Source organism: Camelus bactrianus, chromosome 23 (genome assembly GCF_048773025.1).
Source record: "Camelus bactrianus isolate YW-2024 breed Bactrian camel chromosome 23, ASM4877302v1, whole genome shotgun sequence".
In the NCBI taxonomy this organism is placed as follows: domain Eukaryota; kingdom Metazoa; phylum Chordata; class Mammalia; order Artiodactyla; family Camelidae; genus Camelus; species Camelus bactrianus.
The window spans coordinates 4,365,761-4,390,378 of NC_133561.1; the positions used below are offsets into that span (position 1 = coordinate 4,365,761).

Genomic DNA, 24,618 nt, shown 5'->3' on the forward strand with positions numbered 1-24,618 from the left:
AAAGTACACAAAGAAGACAAAGAGTTTTTAATATTTTATCAAAAATATTTCAATTTACTTAGAAAATTTTAAATCAGATACATTATGGCACGTAGTTCACTGGGAGATGTATCCTGTGCTAAGGTACAAAACAACCATTGAATGAGGTTGTGTTTTATGAACACTTCTTAAAATATCTATGGAATATACTCTATTATTTAAAACTATTTTGCAAGTGGTCATCACTCAGTACCAGTGGGAAACATGCCACTGATATAATTACAGTTATTTTACTTAAATTAATCAACTAGCCTGGAAAATTCTCTGCCAAAATTGGACAATTTTGTTGTCTTTGTAAAGAACCATTAATTATCAGAGAAGCATATTAATGATCCATTTTATGTCTTATTTTGATCCACCATCATGAGTTATTATGATTCTTCCACCATTAAAACATATATTCTACAACATGAAGAGTTAATGCTTTGCCATGTTCATTTGTCTTGAAAATGTTCGGTTGATATACCCTTCTGAAATAAGACTGCTTAAACATTTCCTTATGTAAATCTAAATACACATCACTGAATGCTACGGTCAAATCCATTGTATACTAAAATCATTACATTTCTCTCTCTGACTTGCATTAGCAGCAGATGGTCCTTAGATCAATACCGTATTTTAGAATCCTCCAACTCTCCTCCTAAATTCTAAAGTGAGGCAAATTTTAGGATCAATTAAATGAGGCCAAAATCTGCTGCCTCGGCGCTGCCTTTAAAATTTATCAAAATAATTTTCTCAAAGCAGATACCTCCCCAATATGTTATAATATTCCAAATATTTGAATATCAAGATACTCATCTCTGCATCTTGCTTTAGCATCAGGATCGCAGTGATAATCAGCTCTAAGTATCGAGCACACCTGTAGGGTTTCAGGTGAAGAATTCTCGGGTGTGATGACTCAGTGACTATTTTTGATACCACTCTGGCATCCAGGGAAATGTGAGATACATTTAGGGCCGTTGTGGGGGAACAAAAACTTGGACCTAGCGTCAGAGGAAATAAAAGCTTAATAAAACAAATCTTCGGAGAGTAAAAGTTGGGTTTTTGGGTGGCTGTGGTGATGGAATATGGCGGTAAAGCACCTCCGAGGCCGTGGACTATCTCCCTAATTCTGGGACTTCCCTGGTGGGAAGCTCTGAGAAACTGGCTGAAACCTGGCACACAAGAGATGCTCATTAACTATGTGAATCGGAAGTGTCAGATTTTGGCTCTGTTTTCTATATGGTGTGTCCACACCCTTTAAGATAGACTTTGAGACAGGGGTGTTTGTAAGCTGATTGACGCAGAGCATCCCCATCCTGTCTGGCTGGGAGCAAGGTGGATCAGCTCAGGCGCCAGAATATGGATGGGAAGATAGGAAGAGGCTTGAAAAGAAAGAAGTAGAGCTGTGCTCACAGCATCCCCGTGAAGAAGCAGAGTGGAAAAGTGGTCCTTTCACCTTCTTTATATTATTTCAAGGTATAATTTCTTGTCTTGCTGTGTAAATCTCCTAATTGGGTTCTTGGACCCAGTTTCAACGTGTGTGTGTGTGTGTCAGTTTCCCCCAACCTCCAGCAGGCTATGTTCAGGATACCAGCTCAATTCTAGGAGAATTCAACTCAGTTCTGACACTGTCTACCCGGAGACAGCAGCAGCTTCCACAGGTTGAAAGTTCAGTCTTGTAAGGCTGCCCCCACCCCCACTTCAGAAGCCAGGTGCAAGCCAGATTGTCACCTGTGCTTCTGACTGACCAGCTGTAGATGGGAAGTTCCAAAGACCCCCTTCTTGGACTTCAGATGCCAATTGCACATCCAGGTTGTTACCTGTACTTCTGACTGGCTAACTGGTTTATAGTCAGAGGCTCCCACAGCCACCTACTCAAGTTCGAGTTATTTATTAGAGCAGCTCACAGAATACGGAGAGACATTTTACTTACTGGATTGCTGCCTTATTATAAAAGCAAAGAACTCAGGAATGGAAGAGATTTACCGGGCAAGATACAGGGAAAGGGCAGGGCTTCCCTGCCCATGGTGAGGGTACCATTATCGGCAGATCTCTACCTGTTCACCAGCCCAGAAGTTCTCTCGTCCTTTGGGGTTTTTCATGGCAGCTCCATTACACAGGCACCATTGATTAAATCGTTGGCCACTGGTGATTGACCTCAATCTTCAGCCCCTCGCCCTTCCTCAAAACTCAGGAGGTGGAACTGAAAGTTGCAATCCTCTTTTCATGGTTGGTTCCCCTGGCAACCAGCCTCCATCCTGAGATACTTTCCGAAAGTCACCTCATTCACATAAACCCAGATAACCCAGTTCTCCTGGAAACAGGCTTGTGAAGAACAAGACACCTGTTTCCCCTTTATGGCTCTGCAGTGATTTCAGGAACTCAGGATGACACACCAAATATTATGATGAAAGGTTTTCCCATTGCTCTGATCGCTCAGGGAATTCCAAGGATTTTGGAAGCTGTGAGCTAAGAAACGTGGTAAAGACCAAATATATATATGAGAAATCTGAATGTGAATACCAAACACATAGTTCTTACAAATCACAATCTCGTATCTTGCAAAAGAACCAGTCTCTCCAAATTTGAGAGAGGAGTTTACTCCGTGGAGTGGAGATGAGCTGCTCTCCTTTTTGGCATCTGGTCTTGCTAAGTGTCTTCTCTCAGAATCACTGACCCCCCCTTTTCTCCACTTTATTATCTCAATGAGCAGGTGGCAGGAGCTGGGGTTCCTTAACCTGTGCACCTTGTCTAGACTCAGTCAGTTCCATTATATATAGTTTAGAGTTAACAGTTGCCAACATGCCCAATTACTGACTGATGATTTACTTACATAGTAGAATTATAAAATCAAGTGGCTTTTTCTCCAGTCTTAATTCCTGACTCTGCTCAATCATTGAAAAATCATCTGAAAACTCTGTTTCTCTTACTTACTGGCAAGCTGGTCAGTATTTTTATATAAATATAGATGTAGCTTTTATCAGAGAATATTTTACCTGAATAAGACCATAGCGATCATTTAGTAAATTAGCGTTCTTTACTGCTACCCTCTGTTCATTATGGTAATAATCGTGGAGCCTTTACTGCATGTCAGCCATCATTCTAGATACTTCACTTTTGTTTTACATTTTATTTCCTCAAGAATATATCCACATTGTATAATGATGATTTATCCTCAGAAAGATGTACCAAGCAGCTTAAGATCTCAAAGTTTACAACTTACAGTGATGACACTAAAACAAACCAATCTGTGTGACTTGATTGCACCACTTTCCTATTTTATAGAAAGGAAAAACAGACCAAAGAAGTTAAATGACTTTTTCTGAGGTCAGTTCTAGGATCAGAGCCTTTTATGCAGCTCATAGTTCCTTCACTTATATGATCTTACTTTACTTACAGGTTTTTGATATATGCAGAAATACATTGCTTGTCAATTCTTTTTAGAAACAAGAGTATTTTAACTTTGGATTTTTTGCATTACAATTTGTCTCTGATTTCCTAAGGGCTTATTACATTTGGGAGTTCAGCTCCTCGCATGATCTTGTTTGTTAAGTGATTTTAGTGGGTTTTGACTTTTTTTTTCCCAAAGAGTTAGGATGAAAGTGCATGCTGTAAAATTTATCAGTTTCCTGTCTATTTCCCAAAAATGGTGTCTAACATTTTTGTTTGTTGTTCTCTGTTCCTTTGATCAAGAATGAGGAAACAAAAACTAAGCACCAGTAAAATAACGTTCCAGGAAGTTTTATGCAATCTATTTTTTTTTTTTAACGATGAGGTACCTGTTGCTCTGCTGTGGCTAGTATTTTTCAATCTAGCCTACAAAATTACAGAGAAATATGATACTTTCTTCTCTAAAGTATTTCCATGTTATGAGAATTTGTACACTAATAGTTGTATGTATTTCTGTAATTATTAATTAGCTCAGTGGAGTTTGACTTTATTTTAAATTCATATGAGCATTGTTGAAAATAATACTCTATATGCCTGCATAGGAAATTTATTTGAAAGGCCAATTCAATATATTAGAAATACACAGCATCATAAATGTGGAATTTTAAAATATAAATTAAATTTATGATACTCACATACGTCATATGTCAAAATAAGGATTTCCAATGTTTCCAAGTGGAAAGCCACCTCCATTTCATATGCTCACTGTCTAGAACGCAGGCGCACTGGAAAACATCTTGCCCTTGGTACCGGCTCATCAGAGCTGGTCTCGGTTCTGATTGGCTGGCCGTCTGTTCTGTTCGGTCTGTTGTTGTGCCACACTGATTTGAAATATTTTGAACCTTAAAGGTCATATAGTCATCCATGACACCATTTCCTACAACAGACAGAAAAGAGGGTCAAAGGCTTTGGGATCTATTACCCGGTGCCACACAAGGTTGTACAAGAGCCAGTCTTATCTTCCTAATTCTCACAGCTTCGTGTTTAAACTACCCCTGTGTTAAATCAGTCTTCTTTCCAAGTAAACTGCAGTTCAGCTCATTTCAGAAGCAATGCTGTCTGGCAGAGCAAGGTCCTTAGTAGACACATTCAAACCTTGGACTCATACAGATCTAAGCTTACCCTCGTGCTAAGCCTGTAACATATTACCAAATTTCTGTTAGCTTCAATGTTCTCTTGTAAAACGAGTGGAACGTTTATCGTAAGTTACTATGAGACCGTATAAAATAATGTGTATGAAGCACTAGTATAGTATCTGACTTGGGAGGGGCAGTCCGCAAGTGTCAGTTTCTCTCCCCTTCTACCAATCAAAAAAGGACATTGTCGCTATTCAAACTGATGAGTGGATTTTGGGTGAAAACCCAATTAACAAAAAAAGGGAAATTTATTTTGAGTTGTTGACATTAAACTACTTGTGTATTTTTAAGGAAGAAATAAGCTGCTTAAAAGTGGAATTATGAAACACTAACCAAACTGTCTAACTACATTCATTTCTTGAATTTGAAATAAAGAAATTCATAATAAGTTCATTATAGTTATTAGTTAAATGGGAAATGATGACCTTCAGCTTTGCAAAGCCATGCAAGTTCACAAATCTTTTAACTTCCTAGCAATTGTTAGCTAATTCATATTTGCCTAGGATGGCAATTTTTACAATGAAAGATTTTGTAAAGATATTTAGACTCGTAAATAGTCATCTTTCTTAACAGAATTACAGTTAGATCTCTGATTCATGATGTGCTCTTTTTTTTTTTTTTTTTTTACTAAGCAGTTTAGTGCCGTGAACAGCTTTGCCGGTTCACTGAAATGAGCCAACACGATACACTACGTGTAAATGTACAGCTGATAACCCTTATGTTTCGGGCTTCCTTTTAACCACCTTCATCAGTAGAAGTAGTGAGTCTGCTGGTCAGACAAGCTACATTGTGCCGAGTGCGGCACCGCAGACTCCCTACGCTAGGTGTGCTTCGTCAGAATTACGTATTTACCAGGTTTCAGGTGACTTGACTTGAAACGGCTGATTCTTGCAGGGATGAACCATGGTACCACAATACAGACGTTGCTTTCTAAGGGTTTGAAAGGTTGCTTGCATATTGTAGATATGTGTTCGTGGCAGGATTCCATGTGAGCAAAATTCATGAGTTTTCTAAAACAAGGAGATTTTTTAAAATCTTTAAAAATTTCTTAACAAGGTAACAGTTTTCATGTCCAGGTACCTTGAGTGATTTCTACTGGACAAAACAACAAAATACCAAGACCACATTTTCAGTTTTAACTCTTAACGGTTTTGACAGTTGGGCAAAATGTAAGGACTCATTCATCCCCAGCAGGCCCAGTGCTCCTTACTACAGGGAGGAGTTTCAGTATCTGTGTTAAGCTAAATTACTCAATAACACGAACTCCTGTCGCGAGGCTTAGATGACAGATACGTTACAGTGGACAGGTGGTCAGAGAAGGTAACGTGAACGGTTGATCCGAATTTAAAAATGAGGTGGTTATTGCAGACAGGGTATAGCTCTGCAGTCAGTAATAAGGATCTATGGACCCAACTGTGCGACAGAAGTTACTGAGCTACTCGGTTTATCTGACGGGAGCTATATAGGAGCAAAGAGAGAAAAAACATAAAATAATGACCCCAAAAATGACACAGTCAGAAGGATTTTTTTAAAGTGTCACAGAATCTAAGTGCTGCCCTAGTCGTGTGTCACTTGCATCCTAACATGATCTCCTGTCATCGCCAGGCAGGTAAGGGAGACATGCAGGGTCTTGAATCAGCAGTTAGAATATCCCTTCTAATTTTAAGAAGCAGAGCGGCGCCCAGAAAGAGGAGAGTTGGAAGGCACTGCCAAAGACTGCTACTGAGACTGTTCATAGCATCATGTTTGTTGAAAACTACGTGCATCGTGAGTTTTAAAAATATTTGCAGCCTGTGATTCACTAATGAGATAAATTCTATAAATGTTTTGGGGTAAATGATAAAAACGAATGCCAGAAAAATGTCATCTAAAAATGTCCATACCAGTAATGTTTATAATAGCAAGATACTGGAAATAGCTTGTCACTCCAATAATTAATATCATAAAAGTGAAAATAACGTATCAACCGAGTAGTTGAGGATTTAAAAAATGAACTGTGGTACATTTGTAACATGTAATGATATGGGGCCATTTAAAATGGCTACAGAGTAATTTTATGATGGTGGGATTTAAACCGCAGTAATGTTCTTCGGAAGATCTCTTTTTATGCTTCATTGTATTGAGCGTTCTTTTTCTGTAGAGTGGAAAGAGATGAGGTTGATCGATAGGAAGACAGTAAATCAGGGAGGAGAAGGCTTCTAGCAGGGATAAGCATCTGGGATATTGTGGGGTTTTTGTCCCTTTGCCTAAAGGTTCCCTTTCCTTCTCTTGCTGGACAAACTCCTACTCCTTCTTCAACACCCAAATTAAATATTACCTCTGTGAACTAATCCTCAGTTCTATCTCCTGAGTGCACCTTGTTCTTTATTGTTTCAGATTAAAACATACGTTGTAATTCTGTGCTTTTGTACACCTGTTCCAAAACTCTTTCTTACAGTATCAGTCAACAAGATACTCTTTTTGCATATGCCTGAGTATACTGAAGTATCTATTGTGTAACACTTTTTGGATACATATGTGCTGAGTGACCAGCTGCATGAAAGAATTAATACCATCATAAATGAATACAGCAGAGAAGCAATTTCTAAGGAAGCTTCCAGGTTTATGATTCTTTCCTCAAATGTGCATGAAGAGTAAAGATTTCAGTCATAATATGTATTTGCTCAAAAATACGTCTTAAGGAAGTCAGTAATGTAAAAGGTGATTTACTTTATTTTTAATTTAATATTATGTATATATATATATATTTATCACATGGGTACATATATTGATCTACTAAGGGGCATGCTCTTAATAGGCATGCTAATTTAGTTCCCTATGCTTTGTGTCATCAAAAAAAAATCATTAGTTCCGCATTTTACTAGGCCTTCTTAATAATAATCTAATAATTTTAAACTCATTGGTAAGGCTTTTTAGTCATAATGAAGAGTGTCAACTCAGTGCTTTTGCAGCACAATGCCATAATGTTTCTGATTTAGAAATCAGAGGTACAACTTGTTTTTATAATTGTGGAGTGTGCTGTGTGATTCATAACAATTGCAACTGACATTTTTTTGAATGAATGTTAAGAGACAAGACGCTTTGATCTTGTCAACAGTGTTTAGTTTTGGAAATGAAAACTAAGTCAACTTACTTCCTCTCCCTAGAAGTGCTGCCACTCTTGTGACACTGTGTTTCATTTTGTAACCCATCTGCTACTTAGGCCAGATATGCATTTTCTGGATGCAATCTGTTGGTTTCCAATGGTTTACTACATGGTGGGCTCTATTGACAAGTAGGTGACATCTTCGGCGCACTGACTAGTGTGGCGTCCTGTGGTTTGTTGTGTGCTGTGCCCCTGTGTTGCATGAGTGTCCTTTGCCGTCCAGGACTGTACCCCTGATGTGGACTGCATGTGGAGCTTATGGTCTCGTGTCACACATCTTCCTGAGCAGTAATCTCTTGTTGAATGAACACCAATCTTGCTGCATGCTGATTTTGTCAATTTTTTTTGCAGTTTCTAAAGCTCTTTTAGTTTTGTGTGGTCTACAGCAGTAACATTATTACTCTTATCCTAGCAAGAGAGAAAACCTAGAATTTCAATACTGTGGTGCGTTGGTATCATTATCATAACTTCTGGAAACCTTCCAGATAATTTAGAAATGCTCATTTTAAGTCAGATTTATTCTTTGGAGCATTTCCTTTAGAATCTATTCTAGTAACATACCAGAGTCTATACAAATTTGTTAATTAAGGGTCAGATGTGTGCAATGCTTCAGTATTAAAATGCAAATTCACTTATATGCATGAACATGACATTATAAAAAATATCAAAACTAAAAGTTCAGAAAACTAATATGCTTATAAAATGTGTTAATGTTCCATTCCAAAAAAAAAAAAAAAAAAAAAAAGCCAGCCAGAGCCTTCAAAATAAAATGCTAAAAGTTGTCAGTTGAGAACTTTCATGCCTACACTTCATCTTGTAGATGTTGAAAAAACCAAGCTTTGTAACTTTGAAAGTCTTTATTGGCTGTGGATACATTAAAGGCCAAACGGATTAACATATATTTAGCCTCCGTTCTGCATTAACATAATTTACATTATCAGTTGTCATAATACTAGCCAATTAATGAAAAATGCAGTTAGAAGTACTAAAACTTAACCACTTAAATCCACAAACGTAAAATCAACCCATAGTTTATCACTGGTAATGTGACTTTGATGTGATAGTACTCTATTAAAATTTGTTAGGAAAACACTATATTTAAAAGCTATAAAATAAACCTCTCGTCTGTCTTTTCCACTGCAAACTATGAAATTAATTATTCCTCAATAAGAGTATTTATGAGGAGGAAAAGAATGCAGAGGCTCGGATTCCTAGGATTAGAGATGAAACGGGACTGGCTACAAATTGCTAATTACTGAAGCTGGGGGATTGGTACACGGAGATTCACTATACAAGTCTGCCTTTCTGCTTATGCTTGAAATTTTCCTTAAAAATGAACAGGCAAACAAAATCTCTGAATGACTACTAAAACACAGTCACAAACATTCCTCTGTATTCATTCATTCACATTCTAGTTCTCCTGAAAAGGAAGTCGTAGAGAATGGCAGAAAGAGAGGCATTGCTAATTACATTTCATCTGTAACTTATTTCAATCCATCATGACTTTTTCCCCTGGGCCGCCATCTGGTGGCCAAACTGTAAAAAGCAGTCATGCTGAAGGAAAAACAGGCCGTGGCTTTGTACATAGGAGTGTGGGGAGAAATTATGATAGAATTATAAGAATAAATTGGTAGCCTAATTAAAGAAGGAAAGAAAGAATAAATTGAAATATTAAAATAATATAAAAATAGTAACTTAAATGTAAAACATGAAGACAAAAAAGTTTCTACCTGGTTCAGAAGTGCCATTCCAATTTTATGTGTTTTCTGTAGATTCCATAGATTTCTGTAGTTTTGACTCCTATTTAATTATAATTATTAAAATCATACACCAAGGTTATATGTAAACTACAACAGCCAGTATTTTGAGTATGGAATGAACTGGTATTTACATGTTTAGGTAGCCAGGTGCTCTCATAGTGAAGTTTTTGTCAAGTCTCAACTTCATTGATTTATTGCCAATGAAATACTCATCTTTTGATTACAACTTCCATCTGTGTATCTTTTTCCAATCAAGCTTATCTTCCACCCCTTATCTTTCCCTTTTCCCATATTATAAATAATTATAATTTTTAATGGAGGAAATAAGATGGTAAGAGCTGAAATAGGAGGAAGTGACTTAACATCGTAATAAACTAGGTTGAAGGCATAAAATTTAGGCATCAGTTTGATGGCCCATCAGTGACCATATCACATTTGCATTCTGCCTACTTTTTTAAAAAAACATGTATTTTAATAGATGTAAAAACATTCATGAATTTCCTAGATAAAAGGAACCCTCGAGTGAGGCATTCTAGGGGTTTAAACTTGGCCGTCATCCTGATTGGGTGTTACTGTCCTAGCCCCTCTCACTCTCATAGGAAATTTACTTGGAATAACATTCTGTTTCTGCAGTTTTAGCCATAAAATCCCTGCCACAGAACATTGTGCCTGAGTCAAGAGAAATATTTTTTCTGGACTACTCCCGGGGATCTTGGACTCAAAGCTTTGGTAATACCCTCTCATCTCATAACCAGGGAAGGAATCCTGCGTCCTGCCTTCTCGTAAACGGAAAACAGTTCCCTGTAATGTGACGCGGCTACTTCCGCTGATCATGCACGTGGAGAAGACCCTTGGGGAACTGACTCTGCAATTTAAGAACCTAAAAGAGTCTACGGCTCTTTAAATTTTACACTTCTTATTTTAAATCATAAGATGTAGGAATCAGTTAGCACAATTCTTCTTATCTGTCTTCAGTCAGTTCTCAGCCTAGAGTATTCTTGTACTCATTCAAGTGTAATCTCCTGTATCCAGTTCAGTCCTGTTTAGTTTGTATGAAGTAGAGGCAATGAGTTACTGGTTTCCTTGACTCACCTTTTATGGTAACATTGCCTTTAAACTCAGTGGGGAGGCCAGGGGAAATCTGTACCAACAACCGCGCAGGAGACTGACAACTCACAGGAACGTGTGTCCTCGTTTAGCAATTATTTCCTGCAACCAAAAAAATCAGGTGGTTCAATCAGTTGCTCAAAAGCTTTAGGCTGGCTAAAAGGTAGGTTTGAATGCAACTGATGTTTATATATTTTCTGGCTCTTGGCTGTGTAGAACCAATCTATAACATATAGCGTTACACAAATACATAACAGACCTTTAAAAATAATTACTTCAGTTTTATATGTATTAAGCTTGACCATCTAAATTAATACAAGTGGTCATTTCTCCTCTTACCAAAAGCATCTCAGGGATGAAAAAGAGTTAAGTGTTATGTCTTGTGCTAAGTGTAAAGACAAAGTTCTAACATGCTTCAATTTTATTGCAAAGTGGGTGTTTCCATGTTTCATTTATGAAATTAATAAGTATTATTAAATAAAGATCCTCCATGCATATGCTTTGAAATGATTGAGATCTAATGAATCATAAAGAGCCCCCAAATAAAAATTATTTCAAATCAGCAGAGAATATAGTGTTATGATTCCCATTAACACCCACCAGTGCACACTTTGGAAAAGCCACATATAGGGACAACTTATATGTGTTTAAGTGCGGGGTGGACGGGTGGGTCAGCAAGTTTCAGCATCGATCCCAGCACTGTGATTTATTGAAAGTTCCTTTTTCTCTTGACTTTTTTATCAAAGCCTGGATGATTTACTCAGGTGTGGAGTGACTTTTGCTGCCAACATGGTGGTCGTGGACAAAGAAAGCACCATGAGTGCCGAGGAAGACTACATGGCAGACGCCAAAACGATCGTGAACGTGCAGACCCTGTTCAGGTGCGTGTCTGAGTAGCCTGGCCCCGCCGTCAGCTTACGGCTCAGGAGCGCCGACCCTGACTGTGTGTATAAAGAGTGACTGTGAGACGCTTCCGCTGAAGTTCCGTGTATTCATTTATCCAAGTTCTTATTTAGGGCCTAATGTCTGATTGGCACTGTGTGAAGATTTTTTTAACACCAGGTCAGCAATTCTTTTAAATCAGCAACTCTTTTAAAACTAAATAGAATAAAAAATCTGTTTTCTTGTAAAGTTTAACACATTCTAAAAAAAGTTGTGTGCAGTGGCAGTCGTGATTCGGGACAGATCATGCTTGTTCTAATTTGGGTCTCGCTGTGGCCAAAAGTGTGCATTGACATACTGAGTAACCAGGTATGAAAGACTGCGAGGCTGTGCCCAGGTAATTGACCCATGTTAGGGGCCAGGTCATAACCTTACCATCACCGTTTTCTTGTCTTTCGTTAATTAAACTCACCCAGATAGGCATTCCCCCTGGGGTCATCTCTGGGTAAGAAAGACCAGTACTGAGCAGAGAAAAGCTCACGCTGTGAGCAAAGTCAAAATCGCTGGTAAATCAAGACGTCTGTGTCACTTGGAATGATTCTTCCTAAAATCATCTTAAAATTTAAATATCTAAGAGATCATTATTTTTATTTTCTGAGTTTTGGAGAAGTCTAAAGGAAGTATCTGAGCTACTAAATGACAAAAGTAATTAAAACAGTCTGGGCTCTATCATTATCTGCCCTCACTTCATACCTTCAGATTGTAGCAAACCACATATTGAGGGACGTTCCCTGGTTAGAGTTTGAGGTCAGAATTCAGGAGAGAGAGCCCAGTTGTGTGTCCCGCTTAAGGTGACTGTTTATTATATGATCGTAGGCAAATTACTTTTCTTCTCTAAACCTCAATGTCTTAATCACAGGGCTGCTGGAGATTTAAAAACATATGATGCCTTAGTACCTGACTGGTAGTTTTAAATTTCTCGATAAATATTAGCTACTATAATTATTAGCAGGGTCATAATCACTTCCGTGGGGCGGGGTGGGAAAGCTGTAGACTCTGGGACGATAGAGCAGCAGACAGGCTGACGTGACCTCCGTCTTAGAGGTGCCAGCGATTAACTAACTCTGTGACCTTGAATGTGTTTCTTAACCTTACTGAAATTCAGTTTCCCTCATTTATAAAATGCATGTGGAGTATGATTAACTCTTCTTACGGTGTCAGCGTGAAGACGGGAAATCAGGTATGTAAACAATCTGTCACAGCGCCTGCAAAGTTTACCCTGGACTTGCCTGAGGCCCTCCTGTTCCAGAAGGAGTAATACACCCTCTCAAGTTACTATAACGGGCTGTTCTTTTAGAATATAGCTAACTAGTCACTGAGCTACGTAAACAGGACATTTAAGGGTAGCATAGCACGTGTTTAAAATATGACGTGTATAAGTTTTTTTTTTATCTAGAGGATGAAAAAGAAAATCACAGGGTAGAAAATTAATTCAGAGGGATGAGATTTATAGCCAATGAATGAAATAAAATCATACTTTTGGATTCTGTGCTTCGCAAAAGCTAATTACAGTTTTAACAGGAGAGGATCCTGAGACTTTTTGATTAAACATGCCGTTTTAATTTTCAACTGACTGTGAGTTTATTATGGTGAAGTTTCTATTGGTTTGATACATTCTCTGAATTAATTATTTTCATTCCAAGATAATAATAAGTCCCCATCTTACTGAGAGGTGCAAAGGCGCTAATTAAATCATTTAAAATGGACTAGCTGACCAGGATTACCAAGGACAGATACACATGGGGTTGCTGACCATGTGAAGTTGCCTTCCCTGAGCACCTGCTGGAGGAGGCATCACATGTTGAAGGAATGAATGGATGAGTGGATGAGTAACTTTGGATCTTTTAACTATTAAGGTTACCTCTATCTTCAGCAGAATATTTTCAAAATTATGCAATTTTGGTGATGCCTAAACACATTTAGACAGAGTAAATTTTAAGCAGAAATTTCAAAAGAACTTTCAGATACCTTCCTTGTAGAGAAACACTTCTGTTCTCTCCTGTGTCTGAAAACGCATGATCATTTCTCTAAGTACGTAATGATATTTTTCAGGGAAAAAAAATATGAAACTTTTGTACGAAGCTCCTCAACTAGGCATACTAACCTAGGCTAGTCTTAACATAATAAACAAGTCAGACGCCAGTTGATTCCCTATGGAATACCATTTACGCGGACGGATGACCAAACCTGGACAGACCAGGTGGTTTCATCCTACAGGTGCAGCCCATTATCACCCATGAGGTCGCCCATCCACGTTCCGTGGAGATTTCATTTCCTGGTTCACGTGACTTTGCCAGCCCTGCTTCTGCTGTAATGGTGGGTGATTTCAACAGCCCTCCACAGGTGTCCCTTCCAGTGTCTTACTAAGGTAACTTAGGCACCTGGTCTCATGGTCGAGGCCGAACTGAAACCACCAGTCATCTTACCCTCCGTGTGCTCAGTTTCATTCAACGCCCTGCGCATGGCTGCTTATTTTCTACCTCATTTCTTCTAAGACGCCCAACTCTGAACAGCCCTTTGTCCCCACTAGAATCTGCTGTCCACTGGTTCTGCTGCCTTTTCATGGTCCTTAGTCACCTGGGGGGCTCCTTGTCCCTCCGTAGCCAGATCAAATTCCCAGATCAGTGCTGGTCATCAGTCCTTTGCTGAAGCCCTAAACAAACTATGGTGGGCTCCCTGCTCTGGGCTGGCACTAAACTCAGCCCCGTTTCCCTTTCCTCTCTTCCTCCTGCTCCCGGTTCTGTCCTTCCAGGTTTTCTACCCACCACCTGGCATGAGACTCCCTAGAGGCAGCTGGCCACACCACCCGGTGGGGGGGTCCACTCGCTCTCATGAGGCAGCATCAGGTGCCCAGAAATGTGCTCCCCCTGGTGGATAGCAGACGATGGAGGATGATGCCTAGGGCCCCGGGTCGAAGGGAACTAGACTCAGCCATTGAGTTTGCAAGAGGCAGCAGTGTTAAAGACGAATAAGACCATTTAGACGATACAAACGGTAACACTTCATGAAGTGGGCAGTCTGCATTCCCAAGGGTCCAGAGAACTATAAAAATGGGGCAGGAGGCAGGAAGCCTTTATAGCATAAAGAATAAGAAACAAGGAAGAGAAAAAAATGGAAAATGAATAAGGAACAAGGAAATGACTGCAGAGCCCAGAGCTGGCTTGGTATTTGGATTGCTGACTGGAGATACGCTGTTTCTGGTCAAGTAGGGCATTTACAGGGACAGGAAAGCTACCTAAGTTTTGGTTTGTCAACCTGGCCCCAGGGCAGGAGCCGTTTCATCTTGGGCTCGGAAATTTCTTTCCACAATTGCATCTGTAAAATACCTCAGCCAGTCCTTACGTCTCTCTGACCATCACCAGTCATTTCTTCAAACGGGAGCCAGTTTCTAGTTGGTTAGCTAGTGAGGTCCGCGATGTTGACAGAGCTGTGGATGGAAGCTGCTCTGGTTCTGCGATGTGTACTTTCTGATTGAAAACCAAACCGAGCCACCCTGGGTGGTGAGATGGAGTGCTGGCTGCCCCTGGAGTTTCCCTTTGACCAGCTCTTGAACCTGGCCCACTGCTTATGCTGAAGTGTCTTAACATAGTGAAGAGATGTCCCAAGGGTCGTTCCCTGGGGGTTGATGGAGTTTGGGGTTCAAATCTGAGGAGTTGCAGGGTCTGATGCCAGCTTCTCTTTAGCCCCCGCGGCCGCGTCTTCCCGCCAGGCAGGGCTGCTGAGGTGGCTGAGTGAGGTGTCCCCTGCCGGCGCTCGGCGCAGCGCCTGGCGTGCAGCGGCCGGGTGGTGCCTGGAGGCTGCTGCTGGCCAACAGAACGCGTCCTCAAGTCGTTGTGTCGAAAATACGGTGTCACCAAAACCTGTAAGCAGACGTCACGGCTACTTTACTTGGTAGGAAATCAGGCCAAGGCTTTGCGGGCAGCATTTTATTTGGCTTATTTATTTCTGGGAGACCATCCAGTCGTGTGCTCCAGTTGGTCTCCGGATCTCTGCAGTCTCTTACTTTCTGCGGGGGAGGGGGTGCTGCACTTTCTCTGAGCGTTTCTGATGGAAGCTTGTCGGGCCGTGCCATCTTAACTTGATTACTTTGACCTTTGGCTTGGATGTGGGGCATTTTGACTTTTACATTTTCCGCTTTTAAAACTATTGAGGAATATGTTAGAAAAGTCTTCAGTCTGTGCTCATGTTGGAGCCCAGGAGACGAGAACGAGGTGGAACTCAAGTCTGAAATGCAAGTAAGAGCGCTCTGGTTCACGAGTCATTGATGTGGCTGGTCTGACCAGTCTGGAATAGGGTTAAAGTTGTTATTCAGAAGCACAGCGTGGTCATGTGAGCCCCTCTCTGCCCAGCGTACTGGGACACACAGCTGCGCTTGACAGGGCTGTCTTCTCCCCAGATGGTCCGAGGACCTTCGGAGTTGGTCCAAAAAGACCAAAGGCAAACGGGAGAATCTCCTTAATGCGCTGACAGTGTAGATGGTGGGGGGGGGGGCAGTGTGCGGAGGACTTAGGGGAGACTTGGGGCCTGGGGAACTCCCTTTCCTTCTGGAGTTGCATCTGTAACACAGTTTTGTGGCTGAAATCCAGGCTGCACTGTTTCATGCATCTTCACCCGGTGAGGCAATCACCAATTTGCTGCTTTGGCCCCTGCACGCTTCTTCCAGAGGACCCACCTGGGAAGTGAGTCATCTTTAACATCCAAAACCTAGAGCACGGCGTCCACAGCTTTGACCCGCAGACGCTGAGAGAGCACCCCTGCAGTTTGTGCTGGGCTGGCTGCACCAAGGGGGCCTCCAGGCTCAGGCACGCTTGGTGCCAGAGTGAGGTGTTGCTCCGGGACCCCGGAGCAGGTCCTTACCCAGCTGTGTTCCTTCTCTCGTGGTGGGTTTTCCTCTGTGGGCTTTTGGGAGCCCCATGTAGCAGCAGACTTCCTCTCGGCCAACCTCTATCCCAGAGGTTCCAGATCCCCGGAGTAAGGGGGATCCCCACTACCTGACTCACAAGGAACTCCTCGAATCCGTAGCAGTTGGCCCCCCACCTCCCCCAGAGAGCATTTCAGAGCAGCAGAGACATTAGCAGATGAGGTCTCTGTCCAGTTAGAGCCCGTTGAGCCCTCTGTCCCACCTGCCCGAACACCTTCGGGTGCACACGCAAGAGAAGACCCTCGAGTGGCCTTCCCAGCACAGACATTGCCCCAGCAAGTGAATGTCTGATTTCCAAACTGAAGGGAATCAGGTGCTTACTTTCAAATTTAAATTTCTCCTGCTGAAGTTTTACCTAATGAGGCACTTGGTCCCTTTGGAAAATGTGGCACATTTTCACATTTTCCTGAGCAAGTGTGAGTACCCAGATTAAATGTATTAAACAGGTACATGAAAATGCGCCTGGAACTTCAAACACGAAAGACATTTTGGGGTAGCAAGTTTTGCTCCATTTCCCTGTACAAGGAAGGGTTAAGCAAGTCATTTAAAGATTCAATGAGAGAATTCTAAGTTTGACAACTAGTGAAAGAAAATGGTAGAATATGTCATCTCATCCAGCAGGTGAAGGAATGCCTCCCGCTAGAAAAAGATTAAGCGGCAAAGAGATGAGTAGAGCACCCACAAGGGGGCAGCAAATTCCAGGGCTCTGGATTCAAGGACACACCTTCAAGGGCCTGGAGCAGAGCCAGGGGAGGGTCGCTGTGCCATGGGCTGAAATAATACATAAAATAGATAAGAAGCAGGTTTATTCTGTACAGCACAGGGAACTATATTCAATATCTTGTAGTAACCTAAAGTGGAAAAGAATATAAAAACAAATGTGAGTGTGTGTGTATATATATATGCATGACTGAAACATGCTGTACACCAGAAATTGACACATTGTAACTGACTATACTTCAATGAAAATAATAATGAAATTTAAATTTAAAAAGAAATAATAAGCCAGGACATTCATGGTTTTGAAGAGCACATTAATAAGTTGTTCTTTTGTATTTCAAGAGTAACAGGAATAAAATAATACTATTTTATTTATTAGTTTAGTGACAATGTGAAGAATGGTTTGGGGAAATGTCAGAATGGGTGAGAAGACTTTTGAATTGCCAGGACTATGACAGCATACATGTCAAAGACAGAAGTAAAAACGAAAAAGGAATATTGTCTCTCGCTTGGCACAAGCCGTCATAGTCTCACTGAGGAAATGACACACATAAATACATGGGAAATGACATAATTCGTGATACCGAGACAGTATGTATCAATGCAAGATTGATTCCTTTCCATCGTGCAAAAATAGTCTTAATGTTTTGTTTGGTTTACATAGATAAAAATGTTGAATACAGGAATTATCTGACATTTATTATATTCTCATGTTATTACTATGACCTCAGATTCACATCTAATGTGTTTTAAAAGCATTTGTAAAAATTAAAATATGTTCCTATTTGTTTTACTGCTGATATTCAACTGTAGTCTAAAACTGGGGTTTCACACATCAGAGTGTACCTATACGCCTTATGTAGTAATATTTTCCCCTTGCTATTCAGAAGCATCATTCCAGCCACCACATCAGATCAGAACTTACAGCATAACACACCAGCTCAGTAATACTTTTATTAAAAGATTACAAACATTTCCCAGATTTGTATATTCTTATGTTTGTTTATTTTTTTCTGTAATATATAAATGCAGCTAGGCTCAGAGTTGCCCAGCCTGTGAAATAGAGTATATAGTATGTTTTTCATCTTTGCATTGGTTAACATACCTGGGAATGTCAAAATTACTTATTACATACATGCATTAATTTGGCCAGTTAACTAACCCATATTTTACACAATTACACTTACATCGCTGAGTCAGAAAATAAAGGAATTGTAGAAAAATTTTAAATAGAACAAACTACAGTATTTTTAGTTTCTGTATTGGTTTATGATGATCCTAGTACCTAGGGAAAATAGACTTATTATGTCATTTTATTTCTAAAATGTTATATATTCAAATGTATTTAGGTCACTGAGGTCCAGAAATAGATTGACAGTATTAATATTTTAATCATATGTAACTAAACCTATTAGACAATAAAATTTATAAATATTAAGTATTATAATTGAATACAAGTAATACTTTGTGGATATGAAGGGCACTGCAATAAAATACTACATTATTTAGGTATTTTTTGGTTCTAGATTTTCACTAGGGGGCAGACTTACACGATGCATTCAGTTTCTCAGTTGACAATAACATAAATGGTGTAGGTCCATTATATAGAACAGAAATGGCACAGCTCATAAATTTTGTTGTCCCATCCAATTTCCATTCTAGAAGTCACTTAAATACAGCGACTGGGTCACTCGATCATATTATTGCTGACCCTTACTAAGACCTCAACTATATCTAGCGACCCATGCATGTGCTTCTATCTGCTGTAATACGTTAGAAAAGGATTATAAACCAAAGAATTCAAGTAATCACAAATTTGTCTAAAGTTGGGAAAATAATATAAATGAAAGATAAAAACCATATTTCTCAGAGAAGACAAAAATTTCCAAAATATGAAATACATTTTTTTTTTTCATTTCTTTATAGCTATGTTTTCTCAGAAATTCCTTCTCTGGCCTTTTTAATCTCAACACCTTCCTAGATGTTCCTCACAAGTTATCTTATCCATTCACTCGTGCCTTAAATCTATTTCACTTGTGAACCATTCAGTCAGCCCCATTTACACCCCTAGACAAACAGGTGCAGGCTTATAATTTATGGATTTTTTGCAGTTTCCTCTATGAGGTCGTAGAGTCTAATTGAAAGGCAGGAATTTCACATTATACTTCTTTTTATCTCCTGGAGGGCAGAGCTTTTGAATAACAAATACTTGATATTAAAATGCTAAATTAGATACTAAGTATTGTCCTCAATAAATTGAAACAATAACAAAGTTATGATCTAACTACTATTATTTAGGGGTAGAGCAAGAAGTCCAGGTTACAAATGATTAAAATAGAGTTGACTTTTAGTATCTGAAACTTAAACGCGTTGCTAGATATTCTTACTAACTTACTATTGGGGGGTGCAGGTCATTTGAGTTTCCTTTCCCATGGTCTGCCTACCTGTTTATTGGAGGGGGTTGTTCTAGAACCCAGCTGTGGATGTGACCCAGGCTCTCCTGTCTACTGGAGCATTACCATGAATGTTTTATTTGATCTCTCTGTGCCTCGGTTTCTTCATCTGCAAACTAATAATTGTCAGTCAATCACAGAGTAGTTTTGGGAATTTGAAGAAATAATAAATGACTTTCTTGATTTCCTATGCAAAATTGGAAACTATCGAGATGCAAAGAAGTCAGGCAGATGGAGCCCCAGATACTAGGCAGAATGATGTAGCTGGTGTCTGGCGGTGCTAGGCTTCCTAGACCTTCCCCGGGAACCGTGATCGGGGCCTGCTAGACAGCCACTCGACTTGCCCTGCAGGGCTGAGCTCACCTCGTGGCCTGGCTCAGACCAGCACAAACCCGAAGACGCTGAAAAGGCAGAGTCAGCGGTGAGCCGTGCAGCCCCACGTCTGCCCAGGGAAGAGGGGGTGCAGACGGAAACGCAAAGCAAGGACATTCCTCCCTGATGGTCTGAAGACTGCGTGAGTTAATCCATGGAAAGCTCTAAGAATAATGCTCTTTAAATTTTAAATGTTATCACTTTTTGTACCTTTTTTTTACCCTTCCAAAAGATGACAAAGGGAAAAGACAAAGAGGGAAAACCTTAGGTCAGTTAATTTTCCTTTGCAGAAGTTCAGGGCATGAATATGGGGTTTATTCTCTAAACAAGGCTATATGGCTTTATTTTTGCCGATCCATTTTGCCAGTATTATTTATTCATTTTCGTTTCTGTTGTGACAGATAATCGAATATTGTCTGTGACACACCATCTCATGGTAAATATCTTTAGAGATGGTATTTTAAAATATTTCTTAAAGGAATACTTTTGAAACGTCCAGATGGCATGAGATTTGTCAGCTGGTGGCATTTCCCAGGCTTACCAGATGGAATTGCGCCAGCCCAAAAGTCAATCGATTTTTTTTCAATCAGGCCACTCCTCTGGTTTTTCAAAAGTTTCTGAAAAAAGGAACTTTATCAAATTTGCTACCATTGGGGACTTTTGAGCAAGAATAGAGCTTCTAAAGGAAAGTCATGAGGAACACAGATTAGATGGTGTTTTTCCATAAAATAATCTAGTTAAATTGCACACCCTCCTTTTCAAGGTTTAATCCACTGAACCAAAAATACACAAATAAGAGTTGAGAGATTTGCTTACTGTGACAAAAGGAATCTAAGGTGGACGACTGGGCACCAGGGGGGCAGCTGTGCCTTTCCCGGTGCTACGCTTAAGCGGAGCGCCCGGTCGTGGGAGAAGCCAACCAGAATTCACTGCAAGGCATAGTGTAATCAGCCACGAAAGTCTAATATCCGGGAGCCATTGGGGATTCGACTTTAAGCAACTGTCAAGTTTCATGTCCAGTGAGATTTGATAAGAACTTTAAATAATTGTTGAGATGTCGAAGTATAGAGACTGAGGAGGAAAGCAAGGAGGGAGGAAAGTGCATTTCAAGCAGAAGAAGCATCATGAGAAAAAAAGAAAAAAGCTAAGAGGGGAGTGCCACCCCCGCAAGCCCTCTCCCCGGGCTCCACTCCGTCTCTCCTTGACGGGGTCTGAGGTTAGTGCTTCCTTAGCCGCCTCAAGGTAACACAACTATTATGAACAGGGATGAAAGGCACAAATAAAATTATATTTTTAACGTTAAAAATCAACAGAAGAAATCATGTTCTGGTTGCTGTTTTGCTGATACTATTTCAATCCAATTGATTACAATTTACCTGCTGTACCTAAGGAATATTTATATTTGCAATATTTTCCCTCAAAATGGAGATGAGGCCGTATAGTTAGTACTGGCTGTATTTCTTCCTATAAAGAGTGGATTTCATCAGGTGCCTGACGGTACCATGGTTTTCAAAGGCTTTGATTAGGTAAACCTCAGGTAACTCCCATCTCCAGGTCCATTCATGTTGCTGCAAATGGCATTATTTTATTCTTTTTATGGCTGAGTAGTATTCCATTGTATAAATATAACACAACTTCTTTATCCAGTCATCTGTCGATGGACATTTAGGTTGCTCCCATGTCTTGGCTATTGTAAATAGTGCTGCTGTGAACATTCGGGTGCAGGTGTCTTTTCAAATTAGAGTTCCTTCCAGATATGTGCCCAGGAGTGGGATTGGTGGATCATAGGCTAAGTCTATTTTTAGTTTTTTGAGGAATCTCCATACTGGCTGTTTTCCATAATGGCTGCAGCAAACTGCATTCCCACCAGCAGTGTAGGAGGGTTCCCTTTTCTCCACAGCCTTTCCAGCATTCATCGTATGTGGACTTTTTAATGATGGCCATTCTGACTGACAGAAACAGACTTGCAGACATAGTAAACAATCATATTGTTACCAGGGAAAAGGGTGGGAAGGGATAAATTTGGGAGTTTGAGATTTGCTAGTGTTAGCCACTATATATAAAAATAGATTAAAAGAAAAACAAATTTCTTCCATATAGCATAGGGAACTACATGCAATATCTTGTGTTAGCCTTTAATGAAAAAGAATATGAAAATGAATATGTGTATGCACATGCATGACTGGGACATTGTGCTGTATGCCAGAAACTGACACATTGCAACTGACTCTACTACAGTTAAAAAAAATTTTTTTAACTAAAAAAAAAAAAACGTTAAAAAACTTAAAAAAAAAGAAGACATACTATAGGAGAACAAAGCTGATTATCATGTGAACTGGCTGCCACAGAGAATCTCAAAATATTTGAACCGGGAGAGCTGCCAGCAATACTAAAGATCAAATCAGCAACACAGCAACACTGAGAAGGTGTTTGCTGTGGTTTTATCCAGCTCCCCCTTTCTTTTCTGAGGGGAAAATCATGTGTGCATCTGTGTGTGTGCGCGCACGCATGTGTGCGAGTGTGTGTACATATAAGACGATGGAGGTAAACGGGAAGAATGCTAATGCAAAACTCGGACAAGTGGAAATTCTCAGGATCCTCTTAGAACAACACTGTCAACTGAGCCTTGGTCTCAGTGCATTACAACGAATTGTTATTTTAGTTAAAGTATTTGCTCTTCTCAGAAGTTCACTGTAGCAAGATTTGACATTTAAAATCAGATCCTATGAGAGCAGGGGCCATAGAAGATCAAAGAACTCACATTACGGACAATAAGGTCATCGTGTGACATTTTTGTCAATCAGCATATTCATATTGTAAATTTCTATTTCAGTATCATCCACAAGGTAACTTCTTACATCAGCTTTATGAATCTGTAGGAAGAAAATACCTAATAAAAGCCAAATTACTGACTTTATTTTTCTGATGATGCTAAAACGTCAGTTAAAATATTCTTTGGGAACTAGAGTTTCATTTTTCTTGCATTGTACTGAACAGTTTATGTGCACATCCTAGTCTGATAATTGCATGCAGTTTTATGCCTCAGGCTTGGAAACACTCACTCATTTATAAAGATGTTGTTATAAAAAACCCCACATTGGATTATTAGCGTAACGCAAATGTTTCTTTGAAATGTAGGTTGTTTTCCAGTCTCAGTATTATCACAGAGCTGACTCATCCAGCCAACATGAGATTCATGCAATTCAGAGCTAAAGACTGTTACTCCCTTGCTCTTTCAAAGCTGGAAAAGGTAAGAAGCCTCATTATTAACTTGCATTTAACCTTCTGGTTTGAGAGAATAACTTTGGAAATTTCCACATATGGAAAGAAATGCCGTGAAATAGTAAAACTCAAAATGCTGTTTTGAACTCCTATTGGGGGGCTAAAATCTTAATTTATAACTTTTTAAGTGTGTAGGGACGGATTTGAAGCACTTACATCACAAATGAACGTGATGGAGATGTCTTGTATCATCATTAAGCGTAAACTGAAAGCACGGTGTATGAGAGACCCAACTGCAGTGGGAGTGCGTACGCTCACTTACAAGGTCCGTTATCGATAATATCACGAGTGCTGTGCCAAGAAATCTATATTTAAGTAGAACTTTGCAGTTTTCAAAAATCCTTAAGGTCTTTGAAGACTTGTAGGCTTTGTTGAAAATTAGTTCCCAAAAGAGATATCCAAGACACAGTCTGAGAAAAAGCCAAGTGTTTTCGTACGTAATTAAGGGAGACCGTCACCGCAGGAGAGCTTTGACGATGCCTGGGAGTAAGAGAAGGAAGGTTGAAGTTTATTAAGAATTGGAAAATTTATTTAATGAGGCTCTTTCAAAGTGGGGACTTCTTAGGGTTGGGACGAGGTTGGAATAATGCTAATGGAGATAGTAGAGTTGCAGAGTCCAGTTTTATGGACAGCAACTGTGGTTTCCATCCTTAGCGTTCAGGCTGAGGGAAAGGATAAGTGGGTTTTGCATTCAAGATGTACTTGATACTAATATACTGGGAGAATTTGATGTAAGAGGGAAGAATAAGATTCAATCTTATACGTGCAAAAATATGTTAAGTCTCTGCCATCTTCATTGTTTATAACAGTATAACACAGAGATAAGGATGCCCTGCAGTTTTTGGTGAGTTTTTCCTTTCACTGCATTTTGTTTTGGTTACTGTTACTCCAGCGCTGTCCTGACTCCCTGGCAGCGTATTGTTAGTGAGGCTAGAAGGTCTGAAATCAAGGTGTCTCCTCATCCTGTCTTCTCGGAAACTGCTTTGAGATCATTGAGACAGTATGGGTGGGTTGGACTTTGTTGTTTAATGACTTTTTCAGTTTTAGCTCCTATTCTGTTGGCATCCAAGAACACACACTTTTTAAATGTTGGAAGCTGTTAATCTCTGAGCTCCCTATTTACTTTTGTCTATACTTGAAACTAATTCTTACCTGAGCAAGTTTCTCGTAATGTCCAACCAATTGCAGCAAGAAATCATATACACATGCCAGTGTTAAACGGATAGACATTCTCATGGGCCAGGTCTGGGAGTGGCACACAAATTCTGCTTAGATGCCCTTGGCTAGAACGCAATCATATGACCACACC

General features: G+C 39.9%; 1 protein-coding gene across 2 annotated transcripts in view; it reads left to right on the plus strand.

The window, feature by feature from the left end:
- KCNT2 (potassium sodium-activated channel subfamily T member 2) overlaps positions 1 to 24,618 on the plus strand; it is a 282,806-nt gene that overhangs the window by 207,616 nt on the left and 50,572 nt on the right. Inside the window, exons 20-22 of one of the 2 annotated variants that reach the window (XM_010974039.3) lie at positions 7,810 to 7,881; positions 11,366 to 11,500; positions 23,166 to 23,277. In XM_010974039.3, coding sequence (XP_010972341.3) covers positions 7,810 to 7,881; positions 11,366 to 11,500; positions 23,166 to 23,277 — 319 coding nt within the window. The remainder of the gene's footprint in view (positions 1 to 7,809; positions 7,882 to 11,365; positions 11,501 to 23,165; positions 23,278 to 24,618) is intronic. The other variant, XM_074351598.1, reaches the window with a different exon arrangement.